A 17,259-nucleotide genomic window follows, 5' to 3' on the forward strand; every position below is an offset into this window, starting at 1 on the left:
GCACCTACCTGGTGGGCTGCCAAGCATCTGGCTGAATTTCAAGAACAGGTAGGAGGGAGTAGGGAAAGGGGTACTAGAATGTGAAAGGCAGCTCAAGATGCCCCTGGGAAGATGAGGGCCAGTAAGACTTGGTCTTCTAGCAAGAAGATGCAACAGTGTGTGTGAATGTTCACATCATCTCTGCATTTTAAAAGGGTTTGGTGTCTGGTTGATACCTTCTGGCATTTTCCAGTTACGCATAAAAACCCTTGTGACAATCAGGCTCCAACCAGTGACTCAATCCCCGTCACGAAGCTCAGCCCTGGGTTCCACTACTCCGCTCCTGTTAGCCAAGGCTAAAGACTCTTTGGTGACCTCTGGAGTCAGGGTACATTCCCTGTCCTGCACTCATCTTGACATCTGACCCCAGGTTGTGTATTTACTCTCAAGAGTGCAGCCTGGGCCTTCTGTCTTCACAGCACATGTTCAAACAGACTTGAACCCCAGGGTCATTTCTGGGAGGAGTTAGCTTCCTCTTCGAGCAGTGTCCAGCTTCCTCAGTTAAGGAAGGACAGCCTTATCATAGGAGCTGGAAGGTAACATTGCACACCAGGCTTAGGACACCTTAGAAACACTGACCTGTCTGGAGATGGCGAGCTGCAGAGCCAGGTAGAAAGCTGCTTGGTGATCTGTAGGTGACAGGCTATGGGCCCTGAAAAAGTATTCACCGCTATTAGAACATTAGGCCACATTTGCTTGCCCTATCATCATAAACTGTCTTCACGTCTGCATTTTGGTGTCAAAGCCACATTTCCAGCAGAACTATTTATCATTTCCTTAACCTTTCTCCCACATTCTGACCACCATACACAGATATATCACAGGAATGTATTTTTGGCTTTTGTCCAGCACCTAAAATGGCCATCTTGGTTCCCATACCTCAGAGGAGCCTAGAGATAAGGAATCCAAAGGCCCCAAGGTCTGGCTTCTGCAACAGACAGAAGCCCAAGTGTCACACTGGGTCACAGTAAAAATCAAGTGTACAGGTAAAATCAACTGAAGAAGTATTCACCCCTTTTTAGTATAAACTCTTGGCCAGACAATGGCTACTTTGGCTAAGTTTTATGTGACTTTAATGCACTTCATCCAAATTTCTAGATTTTAGAAAAACCATATGAAAATCAAAGACCAGCTTTGCTTATAAAATGAGGGTTGAACCGGGGAAAGAGAAAGACACCCATTGATTCTGAAAACTCTACTACATCCCATGCAGTTTACTAACTGTGTTCCTATAACCGTGTTGTGTAAGAGTGTGGTAGGACATTAGGCTTGGCAGCATTAACTGGCCTTGTTGTGGGATGCAAAGACGTTGTCTTGGCTGACTAACAGACTGCAAATATAATCGGTTTTTTTTGGCTTTTATGTGGAAGTTAATTGTATTTCATCAGAAGCAATTCAAAATGTGATAGTTTACAGGACCTACTTCTGCATTTAACAGACTTGTAGGAAGAAAAAACAAACTTACTTAGGTAAAAGGGACCATGGAACAGACTAATTACAAACTGTGGGTCTTGGATAGCAAACAACCATCTTTGCTCTGACAACATTCAGTGATCAAAGGAGGCACTTCTATCAGGAGAAAGCAAATTCAAGATGAAACAGAAAGCTAAATCATTACAGAGTCATCTGTGGCCAGCTTGCAAACTTTTCTATAGACACAAGGCCTTTTAATTAACTGTTAGTCTTCCATGGGAAAAAGAAAAAAAAGACTTCTAATAGGCACAACCTAGAAAACAGGCAAACTCCGTGACGCTGGGCACTGTTTGGGCAAATGCTGTATGTGCAGGGCTGGGGTTTGCCCTTATCTAAACCTTTTAATTTATGTTCTAAATGTAATTGTGTATGCTTATATGTGCAGGTAAGCTTGCCTGTGTGTGCATCATCTGGAAGACAGAAGTACCTTTCTGATTATTCTTTACATTCTCTCTCTCTCTCTCTCTCTGTCTCTCTCTCTCTCTCTCTGTCTCTCTCTCTCTCTGTGTCTGTCTGTCTCTGTCTGTCTGTCTGTCTCTCTGTCTCTGCCTGGTCTCTCCATGTCCATGGGGCTCAAAGTCATGACTAGACTGACTGGCCCCTTAGCACTGTGGGTGCTAGGAATCAAACTCAGGACTGCATGCTTGCATAGTGAGCACTTTACCCACTGAGCTCCGAGGCTCCTTTTGTTAATTAATATTGAGCAAAGCAAAAAACTCAGTCCTGGGAAATCCTTACTAGCAGTCCAGCTGCAAGCTACAGCCTCTGCACTCTTCTGGTCTGGGTTTAAGAGATGGAGGCTGCAAATCCATCACTACAGTCCAGCTTGTATGACTTACAAGCACTGGCTCTTCATGAATTAACACATGAAAGGGTTTTTCTTGGGTGTTGAAAAGGTGAGGTGAACATGTCATGGTTTCTGTCTTGCTCAATTATCCAAGGAAAATGACTATAAAAGCGATTAAGAAGAAACATTTTATTACGTAAAGTAATTTTTTTATCTCATTTTCTTTCAAAAAATAATAAAGCCAGGTTTCCACAGCCATCAAAAATGATTTGTCAGAACCTTAATTTTTCTCAGTCCAGTTTGTATTTTTCCATAAACTAAGTTATATCATGGTTGCTTCTATCCAGTGCTAATGGAGTGAGAAGCTGGCAGCTGATCTGGCGAATTCAGAGTGTGGATTTTTTTTTTTAGTTATGGCCAAAGGCCCCACCCTGGTCTCAACAAAGGATTATGAATCACTAACCACAGGCCTGTAAAAGAAACAAACTAGGAGTGCTAGCAATTGTGGTGTTTCCAAGGTGCTTTATGGTAACTTCTAAAGAATTTCCAATGAGGCTAATAACAAAAAAACGCAACTGCCAATTTCTAATGAAGTGTACCTTAAAACGTGTAGTTTAAGTGCCTTGTTTGCAAGGTAAATTAAGTTGACTATTTCAGCAAAAGAAAGGGGGTAGGTAGGAAGTGACAAACAAAACAAGAAAGAGTAAGTGGGGGGTTGCTCTCTGCGGGTGCCACATGCCTTGCTGCAGTTGTATGGGGCGGCTCAAGCAGCCAAGCTTCCTGAGGCAAGGGTCCTTTGGTAGGCTTACTGCTAACTTGCTCAATGCCCATCTAACTGCAAGCCTACATGGACCTAGCAGCTCCACAATCCATCCTTGGGCAGGAGCACAGACCACTAAAAGTTCCATCACAAGATGCTCATGGTGCTTCTATTGGCAGTGTGCCTGTACCTTAACTAATTCAGTTCTTCTCCTATAAAAAGGAGGCCGCCCATATATCCATCCATCCTCCCACCTGCCCTCCTACCCATTTTACCCACCCACTAACTAGACCCCAGCACATCTAGTGAACTCCTAAATTCCATGTCCAACAGCGTCTGGAGCTGAGCCAGGAATCTAGGTAATGCGTGTCAGTTTTCATCCTGGCTTATAATGCACAGATCGCACAGCAATGGTGACTACCATTTATGAAGCATCGACTACAAGCACCTTACCTAAGTACACCCAGAAAAGGAGACAGAAGCAGAAATGGAGTGGAGGGAGGGATGTGTGAGGCTAAGGCTTGGTCTTTATGCCATCACCCGGCTGCCCTGGTTGGCTAATTTTCTCTCCAAGTCCCCCTCCTTTCTGATTACAATGGGCCCAGAACTCATGAATGCACACATGGTTTACTCAGAGCTCTTACACTATTTACACATCTTTAGCTTGGTGGTTCTCACTGAAAGTCCTACATTCTGGGGACAGCTCATCCTCAATCTATCATCCTTCACACACACACACACACACACACACACACACACACACACAAGCTAGGGGGAGGAGCCACAGCAAAGTGAGGCTGCACGTCCCATGCCGCCCTGAGTGGCAAATACAGATGATGTCATGCCACTACCTCCCCCAGGAGCAGTGTTTACCAGTGCACCACGACACTTGCTGTCAGCATCTTTGGGAATGCTTTTCTCAATAGGATGTGAAAGTTCAGTGAAGCCAGAGCTTACAGTGCTGCACACATGGCATTTTCTTCACCATACTTTTGTTCAACAGACTGGCTGAGGTGACTTACGGGTAAGAACAGCTGATATCTCAATATCTGGATAGAGCTTCACCACTCTGATATATTCAGACACTGCCCCTTTGAGTGCCTCAGAGAACAAATCTTTCTAAATCCTGGCTCTAGTTATGATTAAGACTTCATTTTCATAGGCTGTATCTGCAACCCTATCCCTCTTTTAAATGTACCACGTTTTTTTTTTCAAACAAAAGAAATAAACAATAAAATCAGAAACAAAATAACAGTATAAAATATAAAATTTGGGTGAAACTTATATAAAATGCATCGAAAAATACTTCTCCCCTAAGTGATTTTAAACGATCTATTTGCCTTTAAGAAGTACTACAATCTTTCTTATTTACTTAAAGTCTTTTCTTTAAAACAGCAATGTCTACGTGACTCAAAGTCACTGTGCGCATTTGAAGACCATTCTGCATTTCACACAACAGTAACTTAGGTTGGCCTTCAACAATGTACTCAGTTAGGCTAGGAGGGGCTCTGCTCCTTAGTCGCCTTATGAGCAAACATGTTAAATCTCTTTGAATTTAAGCCTAAGCAAAAAAGGAACAGAAAAGAATTCAGGCTGACAGAACAGCTGTTACATAACCCTCCGTTACCCAGGCAGCCCCAGGCAGACCACCGCCGTGGCTGTTTTTAGAGAACCCGTAAGATGTGCTGATTTAAGGAAAGTGAAACAGATGTGGCGGCCACTTTCTGAAGCATCCATGTGTGGGTTTGACAAATAAGAACTGGAGAAAGTAAAACCTGGAACCATCGGAATGGAAATGCTTTCATGCTCTGGGCTGAGAAACACTAATCACAAAAGCTGAGCCCAGAGCCCGGGTCTGTGCAGATGTGGGCTGGTGCTTCATGTCCTTAATCAAGAATCAGAGTGGCAAAGGGAAGGAGTAACGGACAGGCCTGCCTGGAAACTGAAACAGAGAGGCAGGGGCACTTTCCAGTAGCAAAACCAAGCAATAATGACTGCACGAAAAATACACATGGATGGCAGGACAGACCTACACACGCAGTTCTGAGGAAATGATCTAACAAGGTGGCCAGTACAGGGAAGGCTCATGAGGTGTTCAAAGAAGTAACAAGGTAACATGGTTTTAAGAAGTCAATGTAACTCGATGTATTTAAAACAAAAGGATCAATTCCAATTCTAGATTTCACCTCACAGGGCTGTATTTTCAGGGACCCATTTAATATTGATGATTTATTATACCTGCAATGAGTAAAACCGAGTACAGGTAAAACTACCTAGTATCTGTAGATCCCGGCTCCTCACTGGGTCCAATCTTCGTCCATGAGACTCCATTCCCTCTGGCACCTCACCCCCACACCGTGATGACATTATTGCTGCTCCTGACTGCCCAGGTACAGAAGGGAGCATGGGGCACTCATCTTTTATAATGACAATGCACTGTTCTATGTTCATGAAAGGCCCAAGGACAGAGATAAGAGCCAAGGTATTGTGGTGTGAGGTAGGACGGGGAGTTTGAGATGGCTGCTAGGATGCTGTTTCAGAGACTTTCAGATCTCTAGCTTCTTCAACTCTTAATGTAAAAGCCCGCAGCTTGACAAGCAGAAAAAAGCCAGGAAAAAAAAAAGGGACCTCTTTTCAAGATGATGACAAACGTCTTTAATAAAGGAACGATCTCCCTAGACAAAGTGTCTTACCTTTCTTGAGTTAAAATCACTTTTATCAGGAATGAATAAAAAGTACCCAAATGAATAAACAGATTAAAAGTATAGCCAAACAGGGCAAGGAATGATACCCTACTTCTAGCTTTGAGGTTTCATGTTTGCTGCTCAAGACATCCTCCCGGAGGCAAAGCACTGTTTACATAATCTTTAAAAATACCCTGCCCCTCTCGCTCCTCATGTTCCGTTGTCACTACGTACAGCAAGTGAAAAGATGAACTCCCACTCACCTCTGAAACGCAAGAAGTGCCTTCCTCTGCAGGCCCTCCTGCATCCCTCGCAGAGAAGCTGAGAAAAGGGTTCTGTTAGTAGGTGTCAAGAGAAGTTGGGGTGGGGTGTGCCCATACTAAACCCACTACAAAAGCCATGCTAGATGTACCAAGCTCTGAGTGCCTACTGCAGCAGGCACTGTTAGGACAGGACGCCCAGTCCCATTGCTAAGGCTTTGCTCTGTCTATGACCAGTGGACATCATTGTGGAACAATATCAAGGAAACAGTGTGAGTTTCAGGGCCTCCTCAGGCCTATGTGTCACATAGGCTGTCACTCTGAGTGTGAATCCAATCTATCGCTATCACTACTTTCAGGCACATTTCTGTTAAAAAGGAAACCTGGAGTATGCTGGTGGGGTGAGGTGGGGTGGGATGGGGTTGGAGGCAGGATCATTTGGAACTCCAGGAAGAACACCCTGGGTCCCCAGGTAGACATGTAGAAGCATCTCTGCCAGGATGGGTTCAGTCAGGGCTCAAGCACTGTGAACGGATGAAATGCTATCGAAGACTCTTTGGGACTGGGTAGCTATGACCTTGGGCCAAGGACTCTTGGCCTGATGCTAGTTTAACTCATGCTGGCTAGTGGCCAGGACTCTAATACCTTGATGTCAACATAAAAGATGGCGCTTGCCAAAACCCAACATGGATGTAAGAATATGAGTTCACAGGAGTGAGGCCTCCTGGCTGTGAGCAAACACTTCCCTGTGTAAAACAAGAAAAATGGCTCCCTTATAGTCTGCCTAAGGACTAAGAGGGTACTTTTTACTGGAGTAAGGAAGAGCCCTGAACACCTGTCTGCAGCTGCACTGAGGTAGACCCTGATCTAATCGCTGCACAGGGGCAGCTCCTGCCAGCCAAGAAGTTAACAGTGGGAGGCTGCCCTCAGGGCTACTCAGAACCCCAGTGGATCTATAGAGAAGATCCTCTACTTGACCCAACAGAACTTTCAATGCTGTAAAAGGCTCAGCAGGGTGTACTGGTTCTAAACACCGTTGAAAGGTAGACTCGGAACCAAGAATTTATGTGGGTAAGTCTACAGCATTCAGACTTCTCTCTGAAAGTTGAAATTTGAAGACATGCTGAATATGGCCAATATATTGTATATGCATAGAAAAGTAGCCAGAAATCTAGTAGCAAAAAGCAATTGACATGCCAAACATGCAATATTTTAGGGTAGAGAAGGGAACGATTTGGGCTAATTTGTAGGAGTCACAGTAGTATTCTATTCTACTGTGACTGACAGGGCAGTGGAGGGACTCTCCAGGAGAATGGTCAGATCTTGCCTCTTGCCCTGGGTGGCACTTCGGAGCAGTTTGCCTTGTTCTAGTCATTAAGTTACATATTTGTATTTAAGGTTTTTTTTTTTTATATTCATGTTATATTTTATAAAATGTTAAAAAATTAATCATAAAATATAAAACATAACTAAGATTCATTTTCAAGGTATTAAGATTTATTTTAAAGCTAAAAAACCCATCAACCAAAACTTTTCAGCATATCCAAAATATATACATCATTGTACTTGAGAGCCATGGGTTAGCTACACTGCATATGTACAGATTTGTGAGTTAAAATGTGGGAATGAAGAAGTGCACAGACCCTGGCCAACGAAGGGTTGATCCCTACAAGATTTTGGCTCTAAATTCTTCTATACTACTGTACCTAAGACCCAATATCCATCTTTTCCCTTAGGAACTGGCCAGGGTGAGGGTGTGGCTGTGTTGACTCATCTCTGGAGGCCTTGTTCTTCTTACTCTCAAGATGGATTCCCAGCACCTGCTGGCCAGGTACCTGGGCACCACAGCCTCAACTACGACCCAACTCAGGGCTTTGACATTCCCCATAACCAGACCAGGATCCAGGACGCCTGGCTTTTGTACCCTCCACAGACAGGAAACTACGAGACACTGCAGGGTGGTCTTGGCCTGGGGGTGGGGGTGGGGTGGGGCTTCTCTCACCATCAGTGGCTTGCAGACTATACGTGAGCCCCAGAGCTAGGTAGCCTTTGGCCTTGAATTCTGACGTTTTCTCTCCCACATCAACAACAGTTTTGGCAAACTTCTCAGCCTCTTCCAACTGAAAGATACGTTTAAAACAGCCTGTCAAACTCATAACATCACTTCCCATGAGCACCTGCTGCTAAACGTGGGGTTCTGGTTTGCTTTGGAAATAACCCCCAAACCTCCCGACTTTACCCTGGCAATTCTCTTTTCTTTACTGAGCCTTTCAATAGTCCACAGGATGCCTAGTTATCTTTCCTTAAGTGTTCCCTTTCTGCTTTTTGCCTTCTTTTCCAATGCTGCTTTGTATCTACTGGGCTTCTCTCTTTTCCACCGTCACCGTTTACTCCATGGTTCTAAAATGGGGATGGACTCAGGGCTCGGAGGCCAAATGAAGTATGGCTAAAAAGAAAACAGCTCTTGAAATGTCTTGTGTTTGGGTCTTCCCCTTTAATCATGAAATAAAGAATGCATTTAGACTTGAATTTTCTTTGCCACAAGCTGTAAAAAATTTCCCAACTTGACCTATTTTACAGAACACAGAGCATGGGCCTTGCACGGGTAGATTCCTGTGGGGAATATGTACCTGTAAACTGCACTCTCAATGAGTCACAACTCTTCACAACACACTAGAAAAGAGATTGGTTTCTTTAAAAGTGTGGCAGTGGAGGGCCTGAGCCGGATGTAGTGGATGGGAATTCACTATACTCTTGATTGCTGAGGCCTTTGAAAACGTGAATAATAAAATGGTAAGAAATGATATATAGAAAAGGCTTCTTACTCCCATCTTTAACCAAGGCTTGCTTGGGTGGTTAGGGACCGGTTTGTAACAGTGATAAATGGAGCCACCGTTGGGAGGAGGGCAGTGGTTACTTGTGTTCCAAGACAAGGTACACACTGATGCTCCCTCCCAGGCCCTCAGCACTGTCCCCTCTGCTCACAGCCCCAGACTGCCAATCACAGGAGCTTGCCACACTATGGCTGTGAGCCTATGCCTGCTTCCTTCAGGGGACTCACACAAGGGATCACTTTCTTTGCAAGGCTTGCTTTTCTTCTCTTGGGTGAGAATACATGAAAAACAAACAAACAAACAAACCATGCTATGGGGCTATAAGGGAAGGAACCCCCAAATTAGCAGGGAGTCTTGGGCCTTAGGGCAAATTACTCTACATCTACAAAACTAACTGGATATGAAACTGAATCAAAGACATGAAAACTCCACTGTAGGAGAGAATCATCTATGCCTCCAGCTCGGCAAGCTAGCCAGCTTTCTGTTTTCTAATGCTGTGTTTGCTGAGGTTCTAGAACCTGGATAAGTTAGACCACTGCCACACGCAAGTCTGAAGAGTGCTTGTGAAGGAGGATGCATGAGGGAAGCTGTGTTATAAATCTAGAGGCAGAGAGTAAGATTTTAAGTCAAAGGTGACTAGAAAGCTTTGGGACCTTCTCAGTCCTACATGTCCCACACAGTGAGCTGCGTCTCTCTGAGCATGAATCTAATCTAGCCTCTCATTGATATTTTTCAAGCATTTCCATTAGAAAGAAAACCTGAAGCATGCTGGAAATCTACAACTCCCATTGGGCAGGTGAGGCTTGACAAGGAAGCATGGAGGAAGTGTGGAGGGGAGAGACTCCCCACTTACCCAGTGGAGAGAACCCACACAGAGCTTGGCTGCCAAGAGCGGGATGGTGGCGTCGTCCGGCTTTAGCCGGATGCATTCCTTCAGCACCTTCACAGCACGGGCGGACTGCACGGGGACAGAGCAGTTGTGTCAAGCTCATGGAGTCTGACAGAGGAAACAGTCTAGCCTTCTCAAAGGGGTCAGGGTCTGTGAGAGCCACAGCCTGGGGCCCAGCATGACAGAGAGTGAACTCTTATCAAGAGTGAGTTGAAACAGGCCCCTGATACCTGCCTAACTCACTCCCTGCTTGTGTAGCCATTGCAACAACAAGAAAAAAAAATAGACTGCAGTAGTTTATACTGTTATAAAAAATAAACACCTAATTAAAAGCATACTACACTGTTTGTGAACTCAGTCAGCACATATAGTATTCCATGTGAGGCTTCACAATTCACTGCATACCAGACTTACTATGGTTGCCTCTTTATCAAGTGTGCATATGGCAGAGGTGACACACCCTAAATATTTGTGCAAGCTTCTGCATGCATGTCTGGTAACTCTTGAGGTAGGCACATTACTCTATTTTACTAAATGACATGTCCCCTGTCACTCAGCTATGAAAGCACCCCAGGCTTCCACCAAATAGCAGCAGTAAGCCATGGTTTTGGCAAGCATCCTCTGCCGCTCAACACTACAGACTGTTGGAGAGAACCCAAAGACCCTCCCAACTCAGCCCAGCCCCCACTCATGCACACGCCTCCGGGACATGTTTATATCTCAAAAATGATTCGAGACTTAACTTTAATCATGAACATTGCACATGAGTGAGTCATGACATGTTTTTAAAAAGAAAAATTAAAAATTCCTCACCTTAGTGCTATGTCCATCTTAGACCCTAAATAAATGTAGTGGTCCATTATGGAAAGGCCATAGCACAGTTTAGAATGGCGTCTTAGCCTTTATGAGGTAGTAGGTAGGGTACTTTCCTCACGAGATTCAGCAGCATACATCTGGATGGCGTGGCAGGGGTGAAGAGACTCACCTTCCCAGCAGCCATCAGCGACAGAGCAAACTGGTACCAGAGGTGGAACTCCTCGAAGGCAAACTTCATGGCTCTTTCTAAGCACTGGTCGGAAAGAAAAGACAATGCTTATACACTGAGAACGGCTACGGACAGACCTGTGTGAGTCTGCAGCCACAGTATTTAATTCTGCCAATTCTATTAACCTTGAGGGCCTAGAACTCTCTACCCTCTGAGACATTCCCTCACCATGCCAAGCGTGGTGCCAGAGCTGACTCACACATGAGAGCAGTTTTGCTCTGGGCAGGCAGAGATGGAGGCTGTCACAGAAGCACCAATCTGACAAGTATCCATGGGCAGGAAATAGGAGCTCTGTGGGATGTGATTTTAGTTTTCAGAAGTGACATTTACAAGAATGGCCGAGCCATGCTGGTGAGAAAAGAACCTGTGGGGAGGAGGAAGAGGAGCGGACACTGCACCTCAGTGTGGCCACCACAAGCCCAGTGAATCCAATCTGGAGGTAGGGCTGGAACCATGGCATCTTTGAGGTGACAGCTGCTTTCCCAAGTTACTTCTTCTCTTCTCTACCCTGAGATCGCCCGCTATCATAGCTGTGTTACTGAGCTGCCCTCACTTTCCGGCCTCAGCCAGCACCACTAGAGCAGGCCACACCCAGGCTTCTTGGCTTCTCCAGTAGCAGCCAGCCTACCGTGGCATACAGTTCAGGAGCTGCCCTCTTAGATAGCCAGGTCCCTGCAGAAGAATGACAATCATCTCAGAGATATAAGAGGGCCATCAGAGGCAGGTGAGGTAGAAGACCACGACAGCGGTGAGAGAATGGAATGTTCTAGGAGCTTCAAAACTCACAACATGCCCAAGTTAGAGCCAGAAAGGGCAAGCTACAGGAGGAGGGTGGGCGACATTTCTTTTGAAGGGAAAGGTAAGAGCACCATGGAGAAAGGAAACTCAAGTGGAGACCCTGGGGAGAGGCTATGGAAGGATGACACGCTCAGAAAGGGCCTCAGGAAGAGAGCAATAGGTTGAAAAACAAGCCAAGCAGATGCAGGAGCTAACAAAGCACCCGGCTCTTCAAGGATACTGTGCAGCACAGAGAGGAAAGCAGGCCTTAGGGCCAGAGGAGGTAAGATGGGGCAGGTGAGGAGGGAGGCAGACTCTGTGGAGCCAAGGCTGGAGGATGGAGGTAGGTCGTCTCATCATGTCCTCATTTCCCTGTGGTGGTGACTAGAACAATCTTCAACAAGGAGGGCTGAGCAGACAGAGAGAACACAGAGGGAACACACCAGGCCCCAGAAGACACAGAGCAACAGGCCCCAGCGCCAGGCCAACCTGTGATGAGGCAGTGGCTACAAGTAAAAGGAAGGACTGAGGGGGGTGTCCACCCAGACATTGCTTTCTTTATCAAGGTGGAGTGAGGTGACTGCTAAAATGAAATGAAGTTACAGAGTCAAGAGAGATACAGCAAGGCAAAGAAAAGGCTTAGATGACCAGGCCCCTCCAATGCTCATGTCAGGCTGCCTCACACCAGCCTGGGTGTGCCATGCAGCTAGAACACCTCACGCTGGCTTTCCCAACAGTGCTCAGAAGCCAGGGCTGGAACAGAACATGGTGGAATTTTCATGGCTAATGGACAGGGAAGGGCAGAAAGCAGGAACTAAGAGTCTCATGGAGGGGGTGACACACAAACAGGACACATAAACACATGAGGTAACACAATAAAAGCAAAATGGCGGGGTGTTGGAGAGGAGAGAACAACTCTAGCGTTACTGGGGACTGGGGATGGTTCAGTTGGTCAAGTGCTTGTGGTACAAAAACTCGGGTACAAGGACCTGAGTGAGTCTGGATCTCTAACTGTCATGTAAAGCAAGCCAGGTGTTCCTGTGAGGCAGACCGGAAAGGTCCCTGTAGCTCACTGACAGTTAATCTAAGCTAGTCTGCATCCGTTGTCTCTTGTTTTAGCAAGAGACCTTGTCTCAAAAGTAAGGTGGAGAGCCACTGAAGATGACTAATGTTAACTTGGTTTCCTCACATGCCAGCGGTATACCTTTACACACGAGAATAAGTGCACGCGCACGCATGCACATACGCTCGCACACACCGACTCAGGTCATCAGGTTTGATGGCAGGCATTTTTACTCTCTGAGCAGTTTGGCCAGCTCCATTTTTGTTGTTTATTCTTTTTAATGATCAAAGGTAGAGTCATCTTGGTTTTGCTAAGACCCTTTCCTGAAGTTGTAGCAATTAGGATTAAATTATAGTGCTACAAGATCAAGCAAACTGGCTACTGGACAGACAGAAACAAGAAGTCCACAATTATACAGAACCGGACTTCTGAAAGAGCACAGCCAGGTATGGTGGCGTGCGACTTTAATCCCAGCACTCATGAGTCAGAGGCAAGTGGATCTCTGTGAGATAGAGGCCAGCCCAGCCTACATAACGAGTTCCAGGCCAGCCAAGACTGTAAAAGAGACTCTGATCAGAAAGGCGGGGGGGGGGGGGGGTTGGGGACAAAGGATGAAAGAGCAGGCTAACGTCACAGGTTAGTATGAGAAAAAGAAACTTTACATCAAAAAGCACTATGACTACTTACTCATAAAGAAACTATTTTCAATTGAATTTTACCTCAATATTTCATAAAGCTCTGTTCGGGGCAGACTAAAGACAAAGAAAAGTAAAGCCATAAAGCAAAGAGCAAGACAGACTCTGTCCACCTGCACGGAATACAGAATACCTGTCGTCTTAGCCCAAATCCAAATTTACACTAAGTAGTCACTACCTTCTTCATTTTAGAAACGAAGTCCATCTGAGGCCCTGCCCACCACAAACGGGGCTAACGTGTGGGCTGCCGTACTTGTGTGGCGAGGCTCTTGGTAGCACTTGCTGTGTAGCTAGGCACTATTTTGAGCATTGCCTCCTTTGATCATACTTGCACAGCACAGGAAGGTGCAATTACCATGCTCCTTGAAGGGACAGGAGGCTGAAGCACAGGGATTTAAGTGACACATGGCATCTCAGTGAGCTGATTATAGAGCCAGCTGTGAATCCAGCAGCCTGGTCCCAGAGTCTGAGCTCACAATCATGGCAGCAGTGGATGGCCCAGATGCCAATGACAGTTGCTCACTGTCAAGCTTCACTCAGCGTGTCATTCCTGCTGTGTACAGTATTGTGTACTGAACAGGGGCAGGGGCGGGGGGCACTCATGATCCCTAGGGATTTCAGGCTCCAGCAGAACTCTTTCTGCTAATGAGGTGTCTGCTCCCCAAGCCTCTCTGGGATGGATCCCTGAAGCTATTCGAGACTGAGACCTTTACATTTTGCAGAATTTTCAAGAAACATCACTGATTCCATGACAGCCAGCCAAATGGAACATTTCCAGCCTATCTTTAAAAAGCACTCAGCTTGACAAAGATCGAGGCAAGCCATGCACTCCCCCTACAGTGCCATTCACAGTCTTCTAGCTCGAACCTCTCTCAAGACTACAGCAGCCCGTATCCCATGATAAGCCACGGAGGAACCATAAAGAGAGTCAGAAACGCTGGGGATGTACACATAAGGGCTGGGGGTACAACTCACTGGAAGTGTACTCCCCTAGCATATGCAAGGCCCTGGGCTACACACACACACACACACACACACACACACACACACACACACCAACCAAAGACCCTAAGAGCTTCAGCCAAGTGTGCTGGTACATGCCTGTAGTCTCAGTACTTAGGAGGCTGAGGTGGGAGGCCAGCACACAGTAAAGCACATAGTGAGACTCTGGCTCCAAAAGCAATGAGAGCAGCTGGAGGAGATGGCGTGGAGGGTGAGAGGTGAAGAGGTTAAGGCTGCTCTTCCAGAGGATCCAGGCTCGATCCCCAGCAACCCACATGGCAGCTCACAACCATCTGTAACTCCAGTTCCACAGGCTCTGATGCCCTCTTTTGGTCTCCTTGGGCACCAGAGCTGCCCCTCCCCTCCCCTCCTCCCCCCCCAAAAAAAAACAGAGAGAGAGAGAGAGAGAGAGAGAGAGAGAGAGAGAGAGAGAGAGAGAGAGAGAGAGAGAGAGAGAATGTGAAAGACAATAATGATAAACTAAGCTCCCTCCAGATCACAGGTGTATGTGTTCTGTGTCACAGCTGATAGCCCTGTCTTCCTGTGGGCTCTTGGCATCTCTGCTACACAGTTCCAGCTCTGAACATGTCCAAACAGCTCTAGATGTTCCAAATTCTTGATACCATCCAAGGTCAGTGTTGGACTATCTAGCAAGTCCTCCCTTATGTTTTCAGAAATATCCAGAAATACACCACTAAGAACTCAGGTTGCCCAAAGCTCCATTACAAGAAGAGACTTGTGTTGTGTCTGGAGACTTGATACCCACAATCTTCTTAGCCGGGGTGGGTGCTCACCCCACTTGTTTGATGACCCTTTTAAGAAACTGCAAACATCTGTATGTGACACAGTAAAAATGGTCAGTTTTAATGTGTGTAAGGAGGTTGGTGAGGACATATGCTAATGAGATACAATAAAGAACACTCATAATTCAGCAGCGTTCCTAGTGGAAGAGAAGTCCCGATGACAAGAGACTTCTCAGAAGGCAGCAGGTACAAGGGCACAGAAGTGGGAGGAAGGGACGTAGCTGAGAAGCTGTTGGAACCCACAGACGCATCATGGCGGGAGAGAAGACACTAGCTCTGAGGACAGATGGCCCAGGCTAATCAACACCCCTCTCCCTCCAACCACAGAGCTATCAGTGGGGCAGAAGCCGGCCGTGGACAGTGCACCCACGGTGTCTGGCAGAGCAAGCACTGCAACAGTGACAGCTGCTGCGGCTGCTCTTGTGACACGACGTGGCAGCAAATCTGTGGGTTCTGATTGGAAGTAGAAGAGAGTTCCTGGGACTGGGAGACTGACAGGAGCCTGAGTGAAACTCTGTCCCCTGCTTACTTGTGGTGTCAGAGGAAGGAGAATGAGCCTAGGGTCGGAGGTGAGGGGGATGTGGCTCAGAGAGCTAGAGCATTGTGGACGCCTCCTGAATCATCTCCGTCACTAGAAGTGAAGATGAACTTAGCAGCAGGATGCCAACTTTCCAGGAAGTACAGGCATTCTGACACCCTCTAAAGCCCAGCTGACACTTGCCAGATGCTGTGGATAGGTAGCAGTGCATCCCTTGGAGGCTAAAGGCTTCATCATATGGGGAGTAGTCAGAATGTCATTTGCAAACTTATTTCCTGCTGGAATAAGGGCTTCACCTTCCTCTTACTTTGGCTTTTCGTGGGAAGCCATATTTGAAGGGTTCCAGGAACAGGCTGCTCCTCTGGCATGAGAAAGGGATTTAGCAATTACCTTCCTTGTACGTGAAGCTCAATCACACCAACTGTGTGTGTGGCAGTGACAGCTGCACAATACCACAGGCAGGGAGAAGCCAGGGCCTATTCTGGGAACTCAAGAACAAGACTCAGCATCCAAAACCCATGGGGAGAAAGGGCAGAAATAAATAATCAGGTACCTCGTACACTTGGCTTGATGCCCAAAGCTGAAGCCACCCCGCTAGGAGAGCAGTACCAGCCTGACTCCTTCCTTTTCCTTCTAGAAGTTTTCACTGCAGAGACCTCAGGGCCCTTCCTAGGAAGACTGCCTTTCTTGAATTATTTATTGAGTATATTATTAAATGTGATTAATATAATTTTTAATAGTTGTGTACTAACACATTAAAAATTAACAAGGTAGACGAGTAACATGTTGATTCTTTTAGCAATGAAAATTTACTAACCTATTTAGCCATTTGGGACCATTGCTTTGTATACACAGAATACCCTAATCATAGGGTGTGTGGTGACCAAGGCAACCTGACTCTGTTCTTAATTTACAAATACGAGGATGAAGATTCAGAAAGCCAACAAGATCTGCCTAGGGTCACACAGTGTCAGGCTGAAATCAGAATCTAGGTCTCATGATGCTATTATTTCTAATTTAATTAAAACTGAAAGTACAGATTAAAATGGAGCTTGAGCAATCTGCTTCGGAGAAGAGTGGGTCCAGGAAAAGGCTTCCAACAGTCATGCTCTCGGGGCTCAGACAACAAACAAGCCTCCCTCCCCATCTGTGGGAAAACACAATGTCAAAGCTTGCTCAAGCTTCCGCCTCTTTATTTTAGAAATAAAATACAGTATCCTCTGTATCCTTGCCCCACCCCTCCCCATCCTCTTTTTGCTTTCAAACAGTAAGGCTACTTCCAGGCAGAAGATCGCCAAGTTTTATTGCTTTGGAAAAAGCTTAACTTAAAAGACATTACTTCCTCTGGCCACAGTGAGAATAAAAAATGGTTTTTTTTTCTTTATTTTTTTGGGGTGTGTGTGTGTGTGAGGTGGGGTAAAGGGTGTTTTCTGGAGAGAGGGTTTCTCTGTATAGATCTGGCTTTCCTGGAACTAGCTCTGTAGATCAGGCTGGTCTCAAACTCAGAGATCTGCTTATCTCTGGTTCCTGAGCACTGGGACTCATGCACCTCCACGCCTGGCCGAAAGTGGGTTATTTTCAATGGTCCCAGGTGTCATTTTCTGGCAGTC

General features: G+C 46.1%; 1 protein-coding gene across 6 annotated transcripts in view; it reads right to left on the reverse strand.

Annotated features, from left to right (window-relative positions):
• The window catches only part of Ttc7b (tetratricopeptide repeat domain 7B), a 215,107-nt gene that overhangs the window by 75,549 nt on the left and 122,299 nt on the right, over nt 1–17,259 (reverse strand). For all 6 annotated transcript variants that reach the window (XM_021179207.2, XM_029484578.2, XM_029484576.2 and 3 more), the window contains 5 exons: nt 10,712–10,795; nt 9,691–9,795; nt 8,006–8,123; nt 6,007–6,064; nt 619–691 (listed from right to left, as the gene is read on the reverse strand). In XM_021179207.2, the coding sequence (XP_021034866.1) occupies nt 619–691; nt 6,007–6,064; nt 8,006–8,123; nt 9,691–9,795; nt 10,712–10,795 (438 nt within the window). The remainder of the gene's footprint in view (nt 1–618; nt 692–6,006; nt 6,065–8,005; nt 8,124–9,690; nt 9,796–10,711; nt 10,796–17,259) is intronic.

This window comes from Mus caroli, unplaced genomic scaffold (genome assembly GCF_978045245.1).
Source record: "Mus caroli unplaced genomic scaffold, Mus_caroli_1 scaffold_14, whole genome shotgun sequence".
NCBI classification, from domain to species: domain Eukaryota; kingdom Metazoa; phylum Chordata; class Mammalia; order Rodentia; family Muridae; genus Mus; species Mus caroli.